The 24508-nt window shown below is 41.7% G+C and overlaps 1 protein-coding gene across 5 annotated transcripts in view; it reads right to left on the bottom strand.

Annotated features, from left to right (window-relative positions):
- The window catches only part of LOC144086374 (dynamin-1-like), a 121873-nt gene that overhangs the window by 70667 nt on the left and 26698 nt on the right, over window positions 1–24508 (bottom strand). For all 5 annotated transcript variants that reach the window (XR_013304430.1, XM_077616324.1, XM_077616329.1 and 2 more), the window contains 6 exons: window positions 22155–22297; window positions 21669–21804; window positions 21276–21343; window positions 13320–13458; window positions 10299–10385; window positions 1892–1962 (listed from right to left, as the gene is read on the bottom strand). Coding sequence is in view for 4 of the 5 variants with exons in the window: in XM_077616324.1 (XP_077472450.1) it covers window positions 1892–1962; window positions 10299–10385; window positions 13320–13458; window positions 21276–21343; window positions 21669–21804; window positions 22155–22297 (644 nt within the window). In the remaining variant the exon portion in view is untranslated. The remainder of the gene's footprint in view (window positions 1–1891; window positions 1963–10298; window positions 10386–13319; window positions 13459–21275; window positions 21344–21668; window positions 21805–22154; window positions 22298–24508) is intronic.

The following is a 24508-nucleotide window of genomic DNA, read 5'->3' as shown; positions in this document are numbered from 1 at the left end:
GGTCAGTGAATTTGATGATGGCGTTAGACTGGTGGGTGGGTGTACAGTCATATGTGTACAGGGAGTACAGAAGAGGACTCAGTACACAGCCTTGAGGGGAGCCAGTGCTCAGTGTAATGGAGGAAGAGAGGTGGGGACCAAGTCTAACAGTCTGTGGTCGGTTGCTCAAGAAGTTCTTTATCCAGCAGCAGATTGAAGAGGATAGTCCAAGGTGGGAGAGTTTGTCAGTCAGATTGTCCGGTTTTATGGTGTTGAAGGCTGAGCTATAGTCAATGAAGAGCATCCTCACGTAGTTCCCATGGTGTTCCAGGTGGCTCAGTGCTGTATGAAGAGCAATGGCAATAGCGTCCTCAGTGGACCTGTTTGCTCTATAAGCAAACTGGTGAGGGTCAATATGCTTTGGGGCTGTTTTGCTGCCAATGGAACTGGTGCTTTACAGAGAGTAAATGGGATAATGAAGAAGGAGGATTAGCTTCAAATTCTTCAACATAACCTAAAGTCATCAGCCCAAAGATTTGGTCTTGGGCGCAGTTGGGTGTTCCAACAGGACAATGACCCCAAACACAGATCAAAAGTGGTAATGGAATGGCTAAATCAGGCTAGAATTCAGGTTTTCAAATGGCTTTCCCAAAGTCCTGACTTAAACCCCATTGAGAACTTGTGGACAATGCTGAAGAAACAAGTCCATGTCAGAAAGCCATCAAATTTAACTGAACAGCACCAAATCTGTCAAGAGGAGTGGTCAAAGATTCAACCAGAAGCTTGCCAGAAGCTTGTGGATGGCTACCAAAAGCACCTAATTGAAGTGAAAATGGCCAAGGGACATGTTACCAGATATTAGCGCTGCTGTATGTATATTTTTGACCCAGCAGATTTGATCACTTTTTTCTGTTCACCCATAATAAAGTCATAAAAGAACCAAACTTCATGAATGTTTTTTGTGACAAAGAAGTATCTGTTCCAATCACTCTATCAGAGAAAAATCTGAGTTGTAGAAATAACTGGAAACTCAAGAGAGCCATGACATTATGTTATTCACAAGTGTATGTAAACTTTTGACCACAACTGTATGTATGTTTTAAGATTTTTTCTTCTATATTTAGTGTCCTGCATTTCAGCAGGTTTCAACTAAAGTTTGTTTGAACTAAAGCAATTCTGCAATAAAAACTAATAAAATGAAAAATTAAGGTCATATGTAATAAAATGTTTACTTAGTGGTGAATGGTATTTCAGAAATAAATTGCTATACATGTACTTTTATGTCCATTTTGATTATTTTTTCTCACTAGATATACAATAATCACAACAATTGTCTCAAAGTGTAGTGTTAAATTAATGGAATCATGATAGAAATCGTATTGCCAACTATGGGGCAAAACCCACCCCCAATTAAACATTTTTTTAAAGAATATTTACACAAATTATTCCATACTTTCCAGACTTTCGTGTGGAGGGAGTTTCTGTCCGATGCATGATCTCATTACAAAACAAAACTATTAAAGGCTAGTCCTGGGTGGTTTGACTTTTTTTTTCATTTAAATAGTACGGATTGTCACTGTGTGTCTTCTCGTAACTGTAGTGATCTCTTTTTACAGTATTTTCTTTTCAAGGTTTGAGAGATCTCTGGAGTCATAGTGATTGCCTCCTCAAGTGACAGGCCGCTGTATTTGTGTGTAAAATTTCTTTAAATACCCCATATTAAAACATGAACACTTGTGACTTAGAGTGTCAAGTAGGCTTTTTGTGTTGTGATAATGATGACAGGGCCTATGTCCGATTATATTATATATTATATGGATTAAAAAAAAAATTAAACGTCCTAAGAATCAATCCCACACCATCATGCAATTCACAACCCTATTTTCAAAAGCTAAAGGATGCAAGTGTTTACTTTGCAAAACCAATGAAGTCCTCATGATTCGTGTTGATGTAAGAGAGCTGAATGTCTATCACCAGCAGAACCTGAAACAATAAATCGAAATAAACACATTATACTCATTATGACGATGATTTATACATATTAGGCTCACAATGTGGGAAATTAGTTTCCTATAGATCTTATATAACACAGGTACAGTAGTAAGGACAACAAGCTACAGACTAGCTTTGTAGTACAGACCTTAAAAATACATTTTCATTTTAACAATTTATAAATTTGCCATCATCATCTACATCTTCTACCACTTATCAGAGGTCAGGTGGCAGGGGCAGCAGCTTCAGCAAGGAAGCCCAGACTTCCCTCTCCCCAGCCATTTCATCCAGCTCTTCTGGAAGAATCTCAAGGCGTTCTCGGGCCATCCGAGGGACATTGCCTCCCCAGCATGTCCTGGGTAGGCCCCATAGCCTCCTCCCGGTGGAACGTGTCCGGGCCAGCCGGGGAAACTTAGTCTCCCCAGCATGTCTTGGTTCGGCCCTGTGGCCTCCTCCCAGTGGGACGGCACCGGAACACCTCACTACGGAGGTGTCGAGGAGGCATTCTAATCAGATACCCAAGTCAACTCATTTGGCTTCTCTCAATGGGAGCAGCAGAGGTGGGATCATCGAGCTTTTCACCCTATCTCTAAGGGAGAGGCCGGACATCCTGCGGAGGAAGCTCATTTCAGCCGCTTGTATCCAGAATCTTGTTCTTTCGGTCACAACCCACAGCTCGTGATCATAGATGAAGTGGGAAAGTAGATGGACTGGTAAACCGAGAGCTTTACCTTTTGCCTCAGCTTCGATGTAGAGTCCGCATCACTGCAGACGCTGCACTGACCCACCGGTCGATCTCCCGCTCCAATTTTCCCTCACTCATTAACAAGACCCCAAGATATTTAAAATCCTCCACTTGTTGAAGGACGTCATCGCTGACCCAGAAAGGGAATGCCACCTTTTTGCGACTGAGGACCTTGCCCTCAGATTTGCAGGTGGTTATTCTTGTCCCTACCATTTCACACTCAGTTGCGAATCATTCCAGTGAAAGTTGGCGAGATAAAACCAACAGAACCAAAGCATCTGCAAAAAGCAGGGATGAAATGCTTAGGCCACCAAAACAGATAAAAAAGTCACTTTCAAAGTACTCACTTGAACATAAATAGAAGGGGTGGCTGTTGCACAAGAAAATGGTCACCGAGCTGGAGTCCCCGACATCAGTCGTCGTGGCCGGGTCGATAGAGGCGCTCGGAATGGGATCAGTTCAAGAGCTTTGCTTCCAAGTCACTGAGTGGCTTTGGTCTTCTTGCTTTTGCTCTTCTTGTCTTTCTTCTTCAAGCCATCGATGTGCGCTCGCAGGAGGTTGGAGTAAGCCATTTGAAACTTGATGACTTCTTTGGTGGTGATCACTGTGCTAATTTTCTTCTTGCCATCGGAGGCTCTGAGAAGACATTTATTGTCTGCGGGCTCGAAGGAGTCCATAAAAGTTCTGTATAGAATTGGTAACATTTGGCAGACTTGGCAACCCCCCGCTGGAAATGCAGAGCTGCCAACTTCTCTGGAATTTCTGGAGTTTGCTCCGGACAAATAACGCAAACTCCTGGACTCCCTACAACCTCCCTAATCTGTGGAAATCCTAAAAATTGTCACTCACATTTTTTTGAAACAACAATTTCGGAAAAGTACCAAATTTCCAATTTAAATGCCTCGAAATTCACGCCATCACTATGCCTTCCGCCATCTTACTTACGCATTTGATTCAACTGAACTGTAAACCGGATGAATTCGCTAACACGAGTGTGTTGTGAATCATCTGAGTTACAAGTTTTGACGAATGATTTTTCTTGTGCGACTTCAGCGTAGCAATCGATTCGTAATCGATTGCATAGGTAGTTTCTATCACCTTAACATTCTTTTTTCATAAGCTAAGTAGGTATTATTAAGGCTGACTCAACCACCAGTCTTTTGTTTTGAAACAAATCCTATCATTTCCGGAGTTCCTCTAAAGGAAATAGGAGCCAAACACAAAGATATACTTATTTTCATTATGCTATACTTTTTCAATAGTTTGCAAAAACACAATTATTTCAATTAATGTAAAAACATGATAATAACCGTTTGATTTAAATTGTCCTATGTTATTGTTTTCTATTCTATATCGATTTTGCGCGAATCACATTCACTCCTGATCAAAACATAAAACTCCGTAAACTCCGGGACAAGGGTACTCCTGAAATGGGGTCGACAGAGGTTGGCAACTCTGAAAACGGATCCGACTTACTGCCGGCTAGGCGGACCAGACTCTGACACCGGTCATACAACCCTGTACTCTCAGAATAACTCCCACAAGACTCCCTGGGGAACACGGTTGAACACCTTCTCCAAGTACACAAAGCACATGTAGAGAATGTTCCGTCTGAGGAGCGGGAGTGCGCAAATGTGCACTACTCTGGTGTTTTCCACATGCCGCAAACAAATAAATAAACACATTACAGTTTTTTCTGTGCCATTTTGCAACACAACTCAGAGGTTGGCAGCCTGTGACTGACAAACGACAAGGAACGGTAATTACGGATAAAACTATGACTAATACTGTGTCCAGCCAATGATATGATGCGGTTCACGTCGTGTGTTAACTTCTGAGTAAATGTTAACGGCATTGAATGACTATGTTAGTTACGGTGGAGCTGCTGCTAACCCTTTATTTGAATGAGAATGAGAAGTGAGAAGGACAGATGTGAAAAATAAGGTAAAATTTAAGTCAGATTAGTGCATATTCTAGTGACATTTATTCAGATGTTTTATTCATAGATATTAATTGTTACATTTCATTATGACTAGATCATTTATGGGTAATAGACATGCACCTGCTTACGGCAGGTGTGATACTGGTGTGTGCCCATAGCGAGTATGTTTCTCACACTGGTCCTCTGTGTGCTAAGGGAGGTTGTCTGTATGCCCGGACATATGAAGAATTAGACGGAACATTGAATATAGACTGGTTGGGCAAACTGCCATGACCCCCACGAGAACACTGCTGAGGGTATAGAGCTGATCCACTGTTCCACGGTCAGGACAAAAACCACACTGCCCACCCTGAATCTGAGATTTGACCTCCTGTACCCCCAAATAGACCTTCCCAACGTGGCCGGATGATTTGCTGAAAGACGTTTCGCCGACGGACGTTTGACAGACGGACAGGTCGCCAAATGGACGTTCCACCGAACGGTCAATCGGCCGAACGGCCGCTCGGCAGAGCGGAGGTTTCGCCGGCGCGCTCGCCCCGCCCCCGGATCGTGTGTGTACAAGTTTTGCAACCTCGGCCCGTTAGAATTTTTAATCCGGCCCGCCGAGTAGGTAAATCATATCCCTACGGTCATCGGAGGGGTTTCTCCCTGGGAACAGTGCTTCGTGGGTGGATTTTAATGACACATGCTGAGTTTCATTATCGAGCTCCATATATTTCCCGAGTTTGAGCACTTTAAAAATCGGCGGGGGTTCCCCCGAGCCTATCCGAGAATAGTGCGCCGTGAGCGGACTGGGTTGGACGACGCCCCGCTGAATTTCTGCAGCTCCAGAAATTGTTCAAATTTGAGCCCCACACACATTGGAGGGGTTTTTCACCGAGCACAGTGCTCTGTGGGCGGACAGGGGTGACACATGCCCCGCTGGAATCCTGAGCACCATATTTTTTTTCTAAGCGTGAGCACCACACACATCGGCGGCGTTTTTTTCCCGAGCGTAACCGAGGATGGTGACACATGAGCGGATTGGGTTGGCTGATGCCCCGCTGAAATCCCGAGCTCCATAAATTTTTCAAAGTATGAGCACCACACACATCAACGGTGTGTTTCCCCAGTGCCTATCCGACATTTGATGTCGCAAATACAGATACTAGTATTTGTATTTAATCATTAAACGCTGTTTTCGGCTGGATTTGACCGAATTTGAGAGCATTTTGAGCCGTTTGGCGAATGGCTCTGTTCTTAAAATGGCCGACAAGCGACGACGTCAAGCTCCGTTGTCTCACAACGCGCATCGGACATCTAGTCTGTATACACGAAAAATATGTGAATTTCCTTTGTCTTCTTTTAAATAAAATACTTGTATAAAATACAATACTAGTATTGTATATACAAATACTAGTATTTGTATTTAATCATTAAACGCATTTTGAGCCGTTTGGCAAATGGTCGTATATATATATATATATATATATATATATATATATATATATATATATATATATATATATATATAGACGTTTTTTTGCCTTATCGCGACATCATCACGACATTTTACCGAGGAATTCACTTCCCTGGGCTCGGTTCTAATGTCCAAAGAGCTCCAGTATTTGTATTTGATCATTAAATGCTGTTTTAGGATGAAATTAACATGATTGCTGTCATTATATGCCATGTACTTGTATTTAGAAATATGCCCAGCGGGGGGCAGTACATGCCCTTGTTATTGCGGGGAGCAGGCAGTACATGCCCTTGTTATTCCTAAATGAATGTTATCTGTAACGGCCGTATATGGCCCGCGGGCCGAGGTTGAAAAACTTGTACACACACGATCCGGGGGCGGGGCGAGCGCGCCGGCGAAACCTCCGCTCGGCCGAACGTTTGGTGGAACGTCCATTCGGTGACCTGTCCGTCTGTCAAACGTCCGTCAGCGAAACGTCTTTCGTCGAATCATCCGAGCACCCCTTCCCAAGGAGGCTGAGAAGTGTTATTTCTATAATTCTATAATTGGAACCACCACCACGGTCTACCAATCCAGAGGTACTGTCTTGTGTCAACCAAGACAACCCCACAACATCCAAATCCTTTGGGTGGATCTCATCAACTCCGGAGGCTTGTGCCCGAGGAGCTTTTTAACAACCTTAGTGACTTCAGCTCCAGAGATAGGCAAATCAGCCTCAGAGTTTCCAGGCTCTGCTTCCTCATGAGAAGGTGTGTCGGTGGAGTTTAGGAGGTCTTCAAAATATCTGACCCACCGATTTACAACATCCAGAGGCAAGGTCAGCAGTGCATCCTCACTAAACACTATGTTGGTGGTGCACCGCTTTCTCTCCTGGGATGCCGGATGGTGGACCAAAATGTCCCTGCAGCCAACTGGAGGTCATACTCCTCCGTTATCGGGATTTTTCCTTCAGAGCCCACCAGAGTCCCATTCGGCTTGGCCAGCCCATACCTGTCAGCTTCTCCTGGAGTCTCACGAGCCAAAAAGACCCGATAGGACTCCTTATTCATCCTGACGGCATCCCTTACCGCCGGTGTTAACTGGGGAGTTCTGGGGCTGCCGCCATGACAGGCAGCAACCACCTCGCGGTCACAGCTCCGATCTGTCACCTTAGCAAATGAGGTGCAGAACATGTTGCCCTCGGACTCAATGTCTCCTGCCTCCCCCCGGACATAAGAGAAGTTCTGTGAGAGGTGGGAATTGAAACTCCTTCTGATGGGGGCTTAGCCAGAAGTTTCCAGAAGACCCACACAAAACCATTTGGGCCTGGGGAACGGCGAGTCTCTAAGACATGCGACCAAAACTTCAATGACATCATCATTGAACTGCGTCCCAGGGTGTCCTGGTGCCAAGTGCAGACCTGCACTCTCTTATGCTTCAAGAGGGTGATCATTACTAACAATGCACGACGAGCACAGAAGTCCAATGATAGAACGCTTGGATTCTGATCAGGGGGAATGGAAGAGTGCCATTAAGTGGAGTGGTACCTGAGTCCAACGACATCTAGTCAGAACTTCTCAACCTCACACACTAGCTCAGGCTCTTTCCTAACCAGAGAGGTGATAAACCACTTTTTCCACCCAGCGATGGACTGCTAAGGACCCCTCCTTTGGCTGCCGCCCAACTGTCTGTGCACCCGACCACTTTGGCCCTTCCTACAGGTGGTGAGCCCATGGGAAGGGGAACGCACATATTCTCTTCAGGGTGTTCCGGGACAGACCCCATGGGTGTAGGCCTGGCAAAAAGGCCTTCACCATTGTGCCTCATTTTCAGGCCTGGTTCCAGATTAGAGCACAGGTGACCTGCGTCCAGGCGAGGGAAAACGTAGTTCAATATTCTTGTTCGTCATAAGAAGTCTTCTGAATCATTCTTTGTCTGAGCCCTCACCTATGACCAGTTTGCCATGGGTAACCCTACGAGGGGCATAAGGCCCCAGACAACATAGCTCCTCGGATCATTGGAACAATAAACCCCACCACCATGATAAGGTGATGACTCCTCGGTCGGACATTTATAATGTGCATTAGATTTTGTTTAGTGCTACATTTCCCTAAATTAACACGTATACCTTCAACAGTACACAATAACTTCAAAATAACAAATTTCAGTTTGTTGTTAAAAAAACAAGAACTGAATGCACTCAAGAACTTATTTAAAGGCATTAAATAATAAATTACATACTGTATTTTCTCGCATATAAGCCGTATTTGTAACTAAAAATGACGACTGAATCAAGGCTATGGCTTATATGCGCACAAGACGTGTTATATTCTTTTTCACCAGTAGATGTCGGCAAAGTAACATTTATTATTTGTTGGTTATTTTCTGTTTTGCAGTAAGAAAACAACCATTACTGGATGATTTAATTCCTTATGATATTGACCGTAATAATGTGATTTTCATTCATACAGTATCTCAGAAATACCACGTGTGATGATTTTTCTTAAGATTTCCCCTTCAAAGTAACACATTTGAATTCCCTATTAAAACCATGAATATGGAGATGAAAATTGTGAATCAGGGAGCGGTTATACGCAAGAAATTGTAAAATTCTACAATTTTAAGGCCATTTTAAGGGTGCGGTTTATACATGAGGCAGCTTATATGCGAGTAAATATGATAAATAGAGTCCAGAACTGGAGACTATTCACTGCCTGGAAGAAAGAAAATGATTACACACATAGGGTCTGCGTGCACACTTGTTTTAATGCATTAAATTAGTTTCATTTGCTGAAGTTTTTATTTATTTAATTGTATTACCGTATTTTCCAGACTATAACATGCACTTTTTTCATACTTTGGCTGTCTGTGACTAATGCACAAGTGCAAATTATGGTATTTTTTTCTCTCTCTGTTAGGGTTGGCTTGTTATTGTTTGTCCATTGCTTTCTCCCTGTGTTCTGATGTTCGTTTCCCTACTCGTGTTTGTCCCTCCTGTCTTGCCGTTGCTCTCACGCAGCTGTGCGTCATTTAGATATTAGTTCCTGTTTTGTCTATTTAAACCCCACTGATTGTTAAGTCATTTGTTCTCTCTCTACGTCGTCCAGTTCCTCGCTCCCCCGTGTTTTCCCTAGTAGGGTTTGTTTTTCGTTATTTCTTGCCAACTCTGCTTTGATTTGCCATGCCATGTCTCTACGTCCTCTCATTCCTCGCTTCCCTATGTTTTCCCTAGTCGGGTTTGTTTTTCGTTATTTTTTGCCAAGTCCCTTGTTACTTTCCTTGCCTCCTGCCAAAGTTATTAAAGTTTCGTCTGAGCACTATTTCCCCTGTCCTCGCCTGCCTCCCTGCGATTGGGTCCGATTCCTCGTGTCCTCGCCTCGACGTTTTGCCAAAGACGTAACACTCTCTGAACTCAGACAATTTATGTTGTTTTTATAGGCTATAAATGTCTGAAAAACTTGTTAACAGATGCCTATTTAGCCTCCTTTTACTATTGTTCCTGAAATTTATGTTTGTTCTAAGTTTCTGATCAAATAAAACCTTTCCCATTCAAGTGTGTTTTATAATCCAGTATGATTTTTCCTCTTCATTGTGTACTTTTTGGTTGGTCCGACCTATAGTCTTAAGAATACAGTAATACTGTGAAAGCTAGTGAAAAACAATTTCAATGCTCTGTACCGTGACAATAATAACATGTTGATGTTACTTTGAACTGGCGACGCACGAGACATTCATCACCTTCCAAATTGTTACAACCAACACCAACTCAACTTTGAGGCTAACAGCTATACCATCAGCAATAAAGAAACTGGCTTGTTGGAAAATGTGAAAAAAGGATAACTTTTTCCTCAAACTTTGTGTAAGGCTTTGATAACGATTAACATATTGTGTAAAAGTCCACATAAACAAGTGAACATTTTGAAATAGATTTATTATTTTGCATTTTTCACGATGTGATCTGTCGTGCCCCAGTAAATACATTTACTGTGATCTTCACTTCACGGCTTCAACTTTAGCGGCTTCACTACATCGCAGATTTTTTTCTGGTATAAAAAAGGTCATATGTGGTAAAATATGAATAAATGAATCTTAATATAAGAAATGTATTACATGTATGAGGCATATACCAAATATGATATCATATGATACTATAAGCATTGGGACATGATACAGATTAAATCACATACAGAACAGAGTATTACCTGTTCTTTAGCCTGACTCTCTCTGTCTCGTATATGAGAAGTCACAATTCGTTCAGTTTCTTCACGTAGCCTTGGGAAACATTCCAGCTGTAACAACACCACTCCCAGTTACTCACTCAAAAAAATTGCAATTTACAGTTCCAATCCCATTGTTCCTTTTTCCCCAACTGTTGAGTCATGTTTGGGTTTACATTGAAAATTATGTTTATTTCCTGTGGATTAATTCTCCCAGCATCATTTCATTCATTTACAGCAGGGGTCTCAAACTTGCGGCCCGCGGGCCAACTGCGGCCCGCGGGACGATAATTTGCGGCCCCCGTCTTAATATGAAAGATCGATTTTTTTTTTTTAAATTTTTTTTTTTTTTTTTTTTTTTTTTTTACCCCTTTCCCCATGATGGCGCCGTTTAAGTGGCAGCCAGTGGCAGTAGCTCTGTCCACTCATGTTTTTCTTGTTTTACAGCATGTTTTACATGAAAAATTAGAGGGAACATTGACATGCACCTGCTTGTGGCAGGTGTGATACTGGTGTGCCGATAGCGAGCAATGATGATGTCGTGACCGGATGATTCGCCTAAAGACGTTTCGCCGACGGACGTTTGACAGACGGACAGGTCGTACTAGTATTTGTTATTTTAATGATTAAATACAAATACTAGTATTTGTATTTAATCATTAAACGCTGTTTTCAGCTGGATTTGACCGAATTTGAGAGCATTTTAAGCCGTTTGGCGAATGGACGTCTATAGACGTTTTTTTGCCTCCATCGCGATATCATCCAGTATTTGTATTTAATCATTAAATGCTGTTTTAGGATGGATTTGACCCGATTGCTGTCATTTTACGGCTCGGTTCTGCTACATCTGCCTGCCCAAGAGTGCTTATTCCCGGACTGCCATTGATGGTAGACGAACATTGATTTTTACTATAATTTGGACAACACCGGCGGCGGGCCGGATTAAAAATCCTAACGGGCCGCATATGGCCCGCGGGCCGAGGTTGAAAAACTTGTACACACACGATCCGGCGGGGCGAGCGTTCGAATCCCGTTTCGGCGAAACCTCCGTTCGGCCGAATGAACTGTCTGTCAAACGTCCGTCGGCGAAACGTCTTTCGGCGAATCATCCGAGTACCGATGATGTCGCTCACACTGGTACTCAGTGCGCTCAGGGAGGTTGTCTTTCTGCTCAGACCAACAAAAAATTAGAGGGAACTTTGGTTCGGAGCTGAATGAACCAATCACGGTGAGGTATACAGCTCTGGAGGGCGGGACATCGGCCGGGCTGTCCAGTGCCTCGCTCACTCACTCATTCCTCCAATCAGCTGGGCGAAGGAGAAGCCGTGAGGCCGATCACTCCGCTTGGCGCGCACACTCCTCCGCTGCTCTCAGCATAGAACTGAATGAGGCGCTATGATCCGTGATCCAGCCTGTGTCAGTGTCTGTAGCCATATCCGCGATTGAAACGGAGAGCGAAAGTGCACATGCGCCACAAACCCGCGCGACTGAATGTGAAAGATCAACCCGAGACTCATTCCAAGTGGAAAAACATATTACAGAGCCCCAGAGATGTCTCTTTCAAAGCCTGCCGTGAAGAGAAAGGTCGGTGATGAGCACAGACAGTTTCAAGAAAAGTGGGGAGTGCAATATTTCTTTGTTGAACACAGGGGCACCCCGACGTGTCTCATTTACACTGAAAAAGTTGCGGTGCACAAGGAATACAATTTGAAACGTAATTGTACTATGAGACATGCTGAGGAGTACGAAAAATACCAGGGAGATGAGAGAGCCAACCAGGTTGCCAGTCTTAAAACACGTCTTCTGAGGCAACAGGATCTCTTCAAGAAGGCTACCAAAGACAGTAATGCAGCAGTCAAAGCTAGCTACGCCGTTTGTGAGTTGATTGATCCTGTGCTAAGTGATCCCAAATGGCTAATGGACTTGGCTTTTCTTGTTGATATCACACATGAGCTTAATGTACTGAACAAGAAGCTACAAGGCCAGGGGCAACTTGTCAGTGCTGCCTATGACAACGTGAGAGCATTCTGCACTAAACTTGTGTTATGGAAAGCCCAGCTCTCTCAGACAAACCTTTGCCATTTCCCAGCATGCAAGGCTCTCGTGGATGCAGGCACACCATTCAGTGGTGAGAAGTATGTTGAGGCCATTTCGAAGCTACAGGAGGAATTTGATCACAGATTTGCAGACTTCAAGACACACAAAGCCACATTTCAAATTTTTGCGGACCCCTTCTCCTTTGATGTGCAAGATGCCCCTCCTGAGCTTCAAATGGAGCTCATTGACCTGCAGTGCAACTCTGCACTCAAAGCCAAGTTCAGGGAGGTGAGTGGAGAAGCAGACATGCTTGGGCAATTTTTGAGAGAGTTGACCCCCAGCTTCCCTGAACTTTCCCGAAGGTTCAAGCGGACCATGTGCCTTTTTGGGAGCACATACTTGTGTGAGAAGCTCTTCTCCACCTTGAACTTCAATAAGTCCAAGTACAGGTCCAGACTTACTGATGAGCATCTTCAAGCTCTACTGAGGGTCTCCACTGCTTCCTCCCTCAAGCCAAATGTGACTATGTGAGAAGAAGCGCTGCCAGGTCTCTAGCAGCAAGGAGTAGGCAAGAGAAGCCGTGTTCAGAATATTTCATGTTCAATGTTCCATTCAAGTTCAGAAAGTTAAAGGTTAAAGAGCTGTTAATACAGACATTTGAAACGGAATAAAAATAATTCATTTTCTCTACTTAGCCAGCCAGTGTATATCTACTGTATGCTCATTAGTATTATTTGGTTTTGTATTACTGATTTATTTATTTTTTATTCATCTTTAAGTTAATTTATTTAATTCATTATTTTTTGTTAAAAAAATAAAGATATTTGATAACGTTGGAATGTTTTATCAGTGCTTTTCTTGTGGAAATCCTGATGCGGCCCACTCTCACCCAGACTCGGCCTCTAGCGGCCCCCAGGTAAATTGAGTTCGAGACCCCTGATTTACAGTGTATAAAAAGTGTATGATCACCTTGTTGGAACACTGGCGTACTGTGTTGATCAGTTCTTGGATGACCATGTCCACACACTTGACACAGGGCTCCTTTAATTTGATGATCTGTTTCTTTACAATGGCTTCAAAGGCCATATCTGGAGTAAATAGTCCTGTCCTGTCCAACAAAAAAAGAAAAAGTAAAAATAGATAGAATGCTTAAACACTGTGTTACAAAATGAATCAATATCAAAATTTACTTCTGTGAACCTCCAGCGGATAATGTATTCATGAATTTTTTCATGTATGAGTTTTTTTGTCAACACTCTTCAAAAGAGCAGGGCCTGCTCATAGAATTTTCAATATGCTATAATTTTTCAATATAAAAAGTCATTTTCCACAAATCAAAGACAGTTGTGTTGTTGCCTTAAACCATGTATACATAAAAAAAGTGTAGCCATAGACGTGCAGCTTTTCTCATACTCTCTCCAAGGCTTCTAACATGATGATGCTGTTACCTCAAATGACCACCATGCCAATGGTATGCTGTTGTCCTCCTGGTCCCATTTCCAGACAGTCATCCCTCCATTCATTTATTTATCTAATTTACAGCAGTTAAGGCGGTTCTGAAATCTTTCTCAGTTAATTATTGGGAGGGTGCGGTTGCCAGAAATAAACACAATGTTTTTTTGAGAAAACTGAAATGTCATGCCTGGTTAAAACGTCTGCCTCACTGTTCTGAAATCATTGGTTCACACACTGTATTTGTGTCTGCGTGGATTTCCTCCAGACACAACAATTTTTTGCTCAGATGCCTCAAAAATGCATAGTCGGCCGAAACATCTAAATTGCCAATAGATGTAAGTGGTGCATGTGAATGGTTGCTTATCACTTAATGTCCTGGGAGGATCTGGAGAATTCCTGTAGTAGGCCGCCCAGTGGAGAGTGGTTAGCACGTCAGCCTCACAGTTCTGAGGTTGAGGGTTCAATCCCAGCTGAGTTCCTGCATTGAGTTTATTCTAGCTGGGCTTGCATAGGTTTGCTCCAGATACTCCGATTTCCTCCCACATCACAAAAACATGCACCATAAGCTGGTTGAACACTCTAAATTGCTTCTAGGTATAAGTGTGAATGTTGTCAGGTTCACCATTCGCCATTCTCAAAAACATACATAAAGAAAGAGGAACAACACTTGCGGATTTTTCACTTGCAAGGCTGACGGACATTGAAGCCCGCTCCCCAATGATGTCCTGGCCGTTCTTTTCTTTTTTTTCATTTTTCTTATATTCAGAGGCCCAGATTACATGGACGTCCCAACTCTGAAGGGTGGTGTGGATTACACAATTGGGACATCAGAATTTTCAAAACCAGTTCACAATCTCATTTCTGTTGTAAAAACACAAGGCTCGAGCACTCCGAGACAACTCGGCAGATCATGTTTTGAATAAGAAAAAAATAAACATCCTTCGTTCGTGGCAAGAAATGAATTCATGGCGACTTTTTGTCTTAAGCATGAATGCGTTCAAATTCAATGTTTATAGAAAGTGCATGATAAATGATAAGAATGTGAGCATATCTCCAATATTTCCCCTATTTATCGTTGATTTTATATTCATGAATATCCTTAATAGAACTTCCTCATGCATTAATTTTATTAAATCATTCATTCTGTACCGCACATCCTCCCAACCTGTAAGCTAAAATGTGGAACCTGTTGGTGAGAGAGCTAAATCTCCAACGCATCAATAAAAGCTTCTTGTTGGCCCATCACTCTGTTTGGGTCACTACCTCGAGTTTCGCTATATTGACAAACAAACTCTAGTGCTGCTACATCGACCAATGGCAGCTTCGCGTTTGAACATCTGTGGTGTTGACACTAACTTTTGCGCCACTGTTCCAACCAATGGGAGCCTTGTGTTGGCTAATCTCTGTGTTCACGACATTACCTTGAATGCACTCCATTGACCAATGGGAGGATCGCGTTGGGACATCACAATTTAAACGGCGCCGACATTTACTCTAGCGTTGCTTCAGTCGGCATCAACACAGCTTTACGAAGGGTGGCAGGCAGCGCCGGGCTAGTTATGGTACTATTTGCGAATGGATTGTGGCCGGCTGGACTAACGTGTCTGCTTGCACGGTTGTTAAAGGCACTAATAACAGATGCTTGAAAACCGCTGGACATCGGCATCAACACAGCTTTATGAACGGTGGCAGGCAGCACCGGGCTAGTTACGCTACTATTTGCGAATGGATTGTGGCCGCCTGGACTAACGTGTCTGCTTGCACGGTTGTTCGAGCTTTTGCCAAAGCCGACATCATTTCTGTGGAGCCACATGGCAATGACAGTGACTCGGGAACATGACATACTGGAGGAGATCGCGACTCTAGAGGCGGCTTGTTAACGGGTCTGGTTGGTGAAAGAGAAGGCGTCGGAAAAGAAAACAGAAGAGAGGCTGTCGAGCGGGCCTGTTTTGTAAGCTCAGGAAACAACCACTCAAACCTCCGCTCCCGAATATATATATATATATATATATATATATATATATATATATATATATATATATATATATATATATATATATATATATCCAACTTCAGATCCATTGTAAACAAAATGGACAATATGGAATTAGAGCTCGCAGCTAATCGCTAATTCACAAATGCTCCATGATTATAATAACAGAGACTTGGCTACATAAGTACCGCTCTCTCCCAACTAATGGACACAATAAACAATCACCCAGAGCGCCTACCCAAGTGCTGCACACATAATTGCAGGATATTTTAATCAGGCAAATCTCAAAATTGTTCTGCCGAAACTTTACCAACACTTGAAATGTTCAACAAGAGAGGATAAAACTCTGGATCATGTTTACGCGAACATCAAAGTTGCATAAAGAGCCATACCACGCACACACTTGGGGCAGTCAGATCACGCCTCTTTGTTCTGCCCTAGCTTACACTCTCCTTAGCCGTAAATTAAAGCCACAAAGCTGAACCATTATCACATGGCGTGATGACGTCCTCCCCCAACTCCAAGACTGCTTCTGAACAGACACAATGGGAAATTTTCCACCATGATGACTTGGGTACCTTCACAGACACAGTACTGTCTTACATCAAGTACTGCATGGCTGGGGTCACTGTGGAGAAGACTATCCAGAGGTAGCCAAACCGAAAACCGTGGATGACCAGCCAGGTCCGATCACACCTCCGGGCCCGAGATGCTGCTTTCAGATCCAGTGACAGGACACTCTACAGTGAAGCTCGTGCCAACCTGAAGAGAGGCATTAGGGCTGCCAAAGCAGATTACAAGGGGAAGATAGAAGGGGAACTTGACGACCCCCAAACAATGTGGCAGAGCATACGGACCCTCACCAACTACAAGGGCCGAGCTGCGACTCCTGCAGACTCAGATGCGGCACTGGCAGAGGACCTAAACTACTTTTTTGCCTGCTTTGAGTCCCAAACCCACCACCCAGTCTCATCACCTCAACCTCCAGTACAGCCCACAACAAGCTCGGGAAGAAGCTCCACCCCACTCATTGTGGAGGTAGTGGATGTGAGATGTGTGCCCCGTGCAGTCAACCCCAGGAAGGCCACAGGAACGGATGGATTATCAGGCAAAGTACTTAAGGCCAGTGCTGACCAATTAGCACCAGTCTTCACAGTAATATTCAACCTTTTACGAGAACAAGCCTCTGTCCCAGCCTGTCTGAAATCGGCCATCATAATCCCAGTACCCAAGAAGTAACCTGCTAAATATCTGGGCGACTACTGCTCAGTAGCTCTTACACCAATCATCACGAAGTAATTTGAAAAACACTGCAGAGGGTGATCAACATAGCCCAAAAGATCATCAACTGCCCGCTACCTACCCTGTCCAGCATCTATGAATGCCGGTGCCTTAGAAGGCCCAAGAGCATTACAAAAGACAGTTCGCATCCCGGCTTCCACCACTTCAACCTGATGCCCTATGGAAGGCGCTACAGAGCCATAACAGCCAAAACAAACAGACTCAAGGACAGTTTCTTTCCAAGAGCTGTCACCATACTCAACTCAAGTTCTGCACCGAGGACCTAATCAAGACTTATACTACTTATGTATTATGTTGACCACTTATTTATCTATTACTATTTATTGATTATTTATTTACTATTTACTATATCTTGATTGTCTATGTGTTCATTTGTTTGTTGTTACGTCCACAGACTCAGCGAGTGGTGCGCTCTCAGCAACTTGTCACTGAACATCTCCAAAACCATAGAACTCATCCTGGACTTCAGACGAAACAAGCCCGCTCCGCTCTGGTAACCTCACTTGACTACTTATGTATCAATTTCTTATTTATTGATTATTTTTTTGTCTGTTTGTTGTTCTTATTTTCCAGTATGTGGTGAAAGCTTTAACTCTCATTGTACTTGTATAATGTCAATAAAAGCATTCAATTAAATCCAATTCAATACTTGCCATAGGTCTTATTCCACCACTCTGGCCATGCTGAGTTTCCACCTCTGACTGCCTCTTCACGTGGGAGCTCTAGGAATTGCCGACCTTCAATCGCCCTTGTGAGTGACCCATCAGGTGACATGTTGTTGGGTATAAAAGTGTAACATTCCAAACATTGCACACCTGCCACTTTTCTCCACCAGAACCAGAAGCATATCGACCGCAATACAGGTCAGACAAGCCTTAAATGAGGTGGACGCCAACTGATGGCAATAAACCCTTAATCAGGAAAATGTCCACGTTTTTGGACATGATAATAAATGTTATTTATTATGCCAACATCTTTATTTGGAGTTATCAAAAGAAAAATATTTTTCCAACCAGCTGCAATTTGGTTAGCCAATTTATATTCATCTGGTACGCCTCTGGTTATCCCAGTTGCTTCAATGTAAGTTGGATCCCCACCTTTCCATGAGGTGCTACGCCGTCGTTAAAAACCAGATCAGATGTACGTCTGATGTGGTAGCTAGCAGCACGGGGGCCCCACAAGGCACAGTGCTCTCCCCACTCCTCTTCTCCCTCTACACATCAGACTTCAAACATAATACAGACACCTGCCACCTCCAGAAGTTCTCTGACGAAACCGCTATTGTTGGACGAGTGACGGACGGGAACAACCTGGAGTACAGGGGAGTCATCACAGCGTTTGTTGACTGGTGTAGGCAAAACCACCTCTACATCAACACCAGTAAGACAAAGGAAATGGTCATCGACTTTGGGAGGAATCCTCAACAGACCACGCAGGTGAACATTCAGGGTACAGACATTGAAATCGTGGAGAATTTGAAGTACCTGGGTGTTCACCTCAACAACAAACTAGACTGGTCCACAAATATAGATGCCCTGTACAAAAGGGGCCAGAGCCGCCCCTACCTACTGAGGAATCTACGGTCCTTTGGAGTGTGCAGGGCACTGCTGAGGACTTTCTACAACACTGTGGTGGCATCTACAGTGTTTTATGCAGTGGTCTGTTGGGGATGCGGGAGCACGGAGAGGGACAGGAACAGGCTGAATAAGCTGGTCAGGAGGGCCAGCTCTGTTCTGGGCTGTCCTTTGGACTCTGTGGAGGAAGTGGGAGAGCGGAGGATGCTGTCCATCATGGATAGCACCTCCCACTCCCTGCATGAGTCTGTGGAGTGTCTTCGAAGTTCTTTCAGCAATAGACTGCTGCACCCTCATTGCAGGAAGGAGCGCTTCCGCAGATCCTTCCTCCCATCAACTGTCAGGCTCTTTAACAAAAAAATGGCTGTGTTAAGACCTACCGTATGCATTGGATTGGATTGGATAACTTTATTCATCCCGTATTCGAGAAATTTCGTTGTCAGTAGCAAGAGGGTGAGGATGCAGAAATAGGAAAGGCATTTTAGATATAAATAGATAGTTAATAAGTAAGTTAATAAATAAATACATGAATAAATATATAAATAAATAAGCATGTTATATATGTATATATATATATATTTCAGCAAAATATATATATATATATATATATACTCTATCATATAAATAGATAGTTAATAAGTAAGTTAATAAATAAATACATGAATAAATATATAAATAAATAAGCATGTTATATATGTATATATATATATATTTCAGCAAAATGCTTATTTATTTATATATTTATTCATGTATTTATTTATTAACTTACTTATTAACTATCTATTTATGTCTAAAATGCCTTTCCTATTTCTGCATCCTCACCCTCTTGCTACTGACAACAAAATTTCTCGAATACGGAATGAATAAAGTTATCCAATCCAATCCAATTCTCTCTCTCTCATTCTCTCACTCTATCTCATTCTCTTTCTCTCATTCTCTCACTCTATCTCATTCTCTCTCTCTCTCATTCTCTCTCTCTCATTTTCTCTCTCTCTCATTCTCTCACTCTCTCATTCTCTCTCTTTCTATCATTCTCTTTCTCTCATTCTCTCTCTCATTCTCTCTCTCTTTCTTGCTTTCTCTCTCATTTTCTCTCTCTGTCATTCTCACTCATTTTTCTCTTCTCTCTCATTCTCACTCATTTTTCTCTTCTCTCTCATTCTCTCATTTTCTCTCTCTCTTTCTCTCATTTGTTCTCTCTCTCATTCTCTGTCATTTTTTCTCTCTCTCTCTCATTTTTCTCTCTCTCTCATTTTCTCTCTCTCTTTCTCTCATTTGTTCTCCCTCTCTCATTCTCTCTCTCTGTCTTGCTCTAATTCTCTCTCTCTCTCATTTTTTCTCTCTCTCTCTGTCTGTCTCGCTCTAATTCTCTCTCTCTCTCTAATTCTCTCTCTCTGTCTCTCTCTAATTCACTCTCTCTCTCTGTCGCTCTCTAATTTTCTCTCTCTCTAATTCTCTCTCTCCATGTCTCTCTCTAATTCTCTCTCTCCATGTCTCTCTAATTCTCTCTCTCTGTGTCTCTCTCTAATTCTCTCTCTCTGTCTCTCTCTAATTCTCCCTCTCTGTCTCTCTCTAATTCTCTCTTTCTGTCTCTAATTCTCTCTCTCTCTCTGTCATTCGCTCTCTGTCATTCTCTCTCTGTCATTCTCTCTCTCATTCTCTCTGTCATTCTCTCTCTGTCATTCTCTCTTTCTCTCTGTCATTCTCTCCCTGTCATTGTCTCTCTCTCATTCTCTCTGTCATTCTCTCTCTCTATCTGTGTCTCTCTCTAATTCTCTCTCTCTGTCTCTCTCTAATTCTCTCTTTCTGTCTCTAATTCTCTCTGTCATTCTCTCTCTCTGTCATTCTCTCTCTCTCTCTCTGTCATTCTCTCTTTCTCTCTGTCATTCTCTCCCTGTCATTGTCTCTCTGTCATTCTCTCTGTCATTCTCTCTTTCTCTCTGTCATTCTCTCTCTGTCATTCTCTCTCTGTGATTCTCTCTCTCTCATTCTCTCTGTCACTCCCTCTCTGTCATTCTCTCTGTCATTCTCTCTTTCTCTCTGTCATTCTCTCTCTCTCATTCTCTCTGTCACTCCCTCTCTGTCATTCTCTCTCTGTCATTCTCTCTCTGTCATTCTCTATCATATATATATATATATATATATATATATATATATATATATATATATATATATATATATATATATATATATATATATGTATATATATTTTTTTCAGCAACATGCTTATTTATTTATATATTTATTCAGGTATTTATTTATCAACCCACTTATTACCTATCTATTTATGTCTAAAATGCCGTTCCTATTTCTGCATCCTCACCCCCTTGCTACTGTGACAACGAAATTTCCCGAATACGGGATGAATAAAGTTATCCAATCCAATACGTGATGCCTCATAAACCCATCACTAGTTTATACAAAATATTTATGAACCTTACAGATAACCTTTATTATATTGCGTGAATCCACATTACACTTGAATTGTGTAGCATGTGTGTACTGAGAAGTAAACATTCGTGTGGTTAAAAGTTCCAGGATTGTGTTTGTTTGTGCTCCTGTCCTAACATAACAATGCAATAATAGGAAAAAAACTCTTACCTGATTCCATGGATGTTCTTGATGGCATAACTGATCTCACGCCGCATCTCCTTTTCATCACACTCCATCTACAGTAAGTAAAAATAAACTTAAGATTAGTTTAAAAAAAAAAATAAAAAAAAAAATAAATAAATAAATAAAATAAAATTCGCAAATTTAAAGAAGTAGCAGTTGCATTGTGAAACTACCTATTCCAAGTACACCTACAGCCTCGTGGGAGTATACCTACTGTATGATTATTTTATTAAAGTATAAATCTATAGGAATTTATAAAGTCAAGAACAAATAGTTAGAAAGTGCAATGGACGGCAACAAAACTGACAGAAAAATGAACATGAAATATTGCGTTCCAGAATTGTTTGTGTCATATAAACAATCGATACTTGATGTTACCTTGACCAGTTCAAATGGGAAACGCTCATGGAATATTCGATTGATTTTGGCGCCACCTGACAGCTCCACAGTGTCCACCTGGTCCCCTGAACCCTCGATCCTCTTCTCAAAGTCCACAGAGAACTGTTGTACCATCCTAATGTGTATATATATATATATATATATATATATATATATATATATATATATATATACACATATATATATATATATATATATATATATATATATATATATATATATATATATATATATACATATATATATATATATACACATATATATATACACACATACATACATACATATATATATATATGTATATATATATATATATATATATATATATATATATATATATATATATATATATATATATATATATACATGATGAGTAGCAAAGACAAAAACTGTCACTGTCAAAACAATGTATTCATGAAAAGACGATAAAAATTGTCTCGAATGAAACGGGAATACTATGCTGACTGCAAAAGCTGCTTGGTTTTGCGGGATGGGTCATCTGGTCGGTATCCACGGTATTCCTCAGCCTCTTTATCCAGTGCCAACAGCTGGGTTTGTAGTTTACTACGAAAGGCTGGCAGAGTGTCTCGGATGTGGTTGGTCAGTTGCTATGTGAACAGAATTGGAAAAAGTATTTGCCAAAACATGAAACATTCACAAAAACAAAAACATTGTAGATTCATGGGGGGTGAAGGAATTGTCACTGCAAACCTAATTATGTTAAATTGTAAGGGGCACAGCTAGGAAGGCGTTAATTTGAAAGTAGTGCTTCTAGCAGAGAGTTGTGAGCCATATGTCCAACATTACCTCGCCCCGACTGCATCTCCCCGCCACGCTTTCCTGTCAGGCACATCACACCCTTTTCTGTGGGCATTCAACACCTCCAAAGACTGGTCTCACCCCAAGATAACCACCTAGAGCTCGTATTGTCGTGCGCATTGTCTCACGTCGATTCTGAGTCCTTCCTGCTCCATCCGTACTGTTAAAACAACCTGACCTGTCTGCGCTGCCATAGTGTTACCATGATCTAGGTCACAGGTGTCAAACTGATTCCAGAAAGAGCCAAGTGGGTGCAGGTTTTTCCTCCCAACTGAAAGAGCGCAGACAATTAGGCCAATGAGGAGGTCTGCTGGAAGAAGCAGAACCTGACTACAATCAACTGATTACAGTTGTAAGAGAAGAAATTGGTGAAAAGGTTTCGTCTTAGTAGGTTGGAACGAAAACCTTCACCCACTTTGCCCTTTCTGGAATGAGTTTGACACTTATGATTTAGGTCAAGTATTTAGTAAGGAAAATGCTGTTTTCACTCCTTCTACACCAGCCAAATACATTCAAAATAGACGAGTAGCCAACCAGTTCACTTCCATGTGCTCGTAAACCCTCAAAATTAGCGGTTGTAAATCCTCAAAAAACAGCTTGAGCAACGCTCGACCATTGCCATAATTTCAAAACATTTCAATCCACGAATACAATATTGTGAATCCCCCCGAATGACAGGCGTCTGTTTTATTAGATAGCAATGTTTTGATACTATAAATAATGATTATTTCATAATTTCCAGCCAATGTGATCAATCCTAGTAGTAGACCCAACTGAGAACTCACATACTAGAAATTATGCAATTTCACATGTAAAATTTCAAGAAAAAATTAAATTAAAATTGCTACATGCCTACATTGTCATGGCTGCATTTCTCATTGTTGTGGTACTGTAAATCAAGATTTTTTTTCATAAATTCCATTTTAGGCAAATTAATCCTAGTAGTACACCTCCCTGACTACTCCCATACTCAGTTATACAATTTCACCTATTAACTTTAGAGAAAAATAGAATTAAAATCCACATGCACACTTTGTCAAGGTTGCATTTCTCATTTTTGTGGTGCTGTACGTAAAACAAGTTTTTTTTTTCATAAATTCCAGCAAAGGTGGATCGATCCTAGTAGTAGACATCCCTGACTACTCACATACTCAAAAATATGCAATTTCACAGGTTAAATTTCTAGAAAAATGTAATAAAATGTCTACATGCGTACTTTGTCAAGGTTGCAAGTCCCATTTTTGTGGTACTGTAAATCAAGATTTTTTTCATAATTTCTAGCCTGGGTAGGTCAATCCTAGTAGTAGAACCCACTGAAATGGAATTTCACAGATTAAATTTTAAAGAGAAATGGACTTAAAAATGCTTCATGCGTACTTGTTCAAGGTTTCAGTTCTTATTTTTGTTCTCTCATATTTATATTATTTATTTGGCCCAGTGAGAGAGTGGTTAGAGCAGTGGTTCTTAACCTTGTTGGAGGTATAAAAAAACCACTAGTTTCATATGCGCATTCACCGGACCCTACTTTGGTGTAATATATGTATATATATATATATATATATATATATATATATATATATATACAGACGCTCCCCTACTTACGAACATTCAACTTACGAACAACGGTACATACGAACATGTCTGCAAATTGCGTTTAAGTCCAAAAATGTTCGCAAGTCCAATTTTGTATTTCGCGCCTTTTTCGGAGTAGTACTTCTTTCCGCCGCTAATTCCGACGCCTGGCGCTGTGAGAGCTCAGCTCACCCAGCATCTACCTTCTTCTTCGTTGCAATGCAGAAGTGCGTGAATGTATCTCCAGTGTGCAAAGAACCTTTTTCATTTGTATCATTAAATATCTCATGCATCCAATATTGAATATGGTTGGTAAAAAGCTAAAGGCTTCTATTGAGGGAGTTGCAAGGAAGAGGCAAGCCAGTTCATTTGAAACGAGTGGCAATAATAACGAAGCTTGATGCGTGTGAGAGTGGTGAGCTTTGCAC

Source organism: Stigmatopora argus, chromosome 12, assembly GCF_051989625.1.
Source record: "Stigmatopora argus isolate UIUO_Sarg chromosome 12, RoL_Sarg_1.0, whole genome shotgun sequence".
NCBI classification, from domain to species: domain Eukaryota; kingdom Metazoa; phylum Chordata; class Actinopteri; order Syngnathiformes; family Syngnathidae; genus Stigmatopora; species Stigmatopora argus.
Note: the sequence above shows the minus strand (reverse complement) of the source record. Positions and strands in the feature narration are given on the sequence as shown.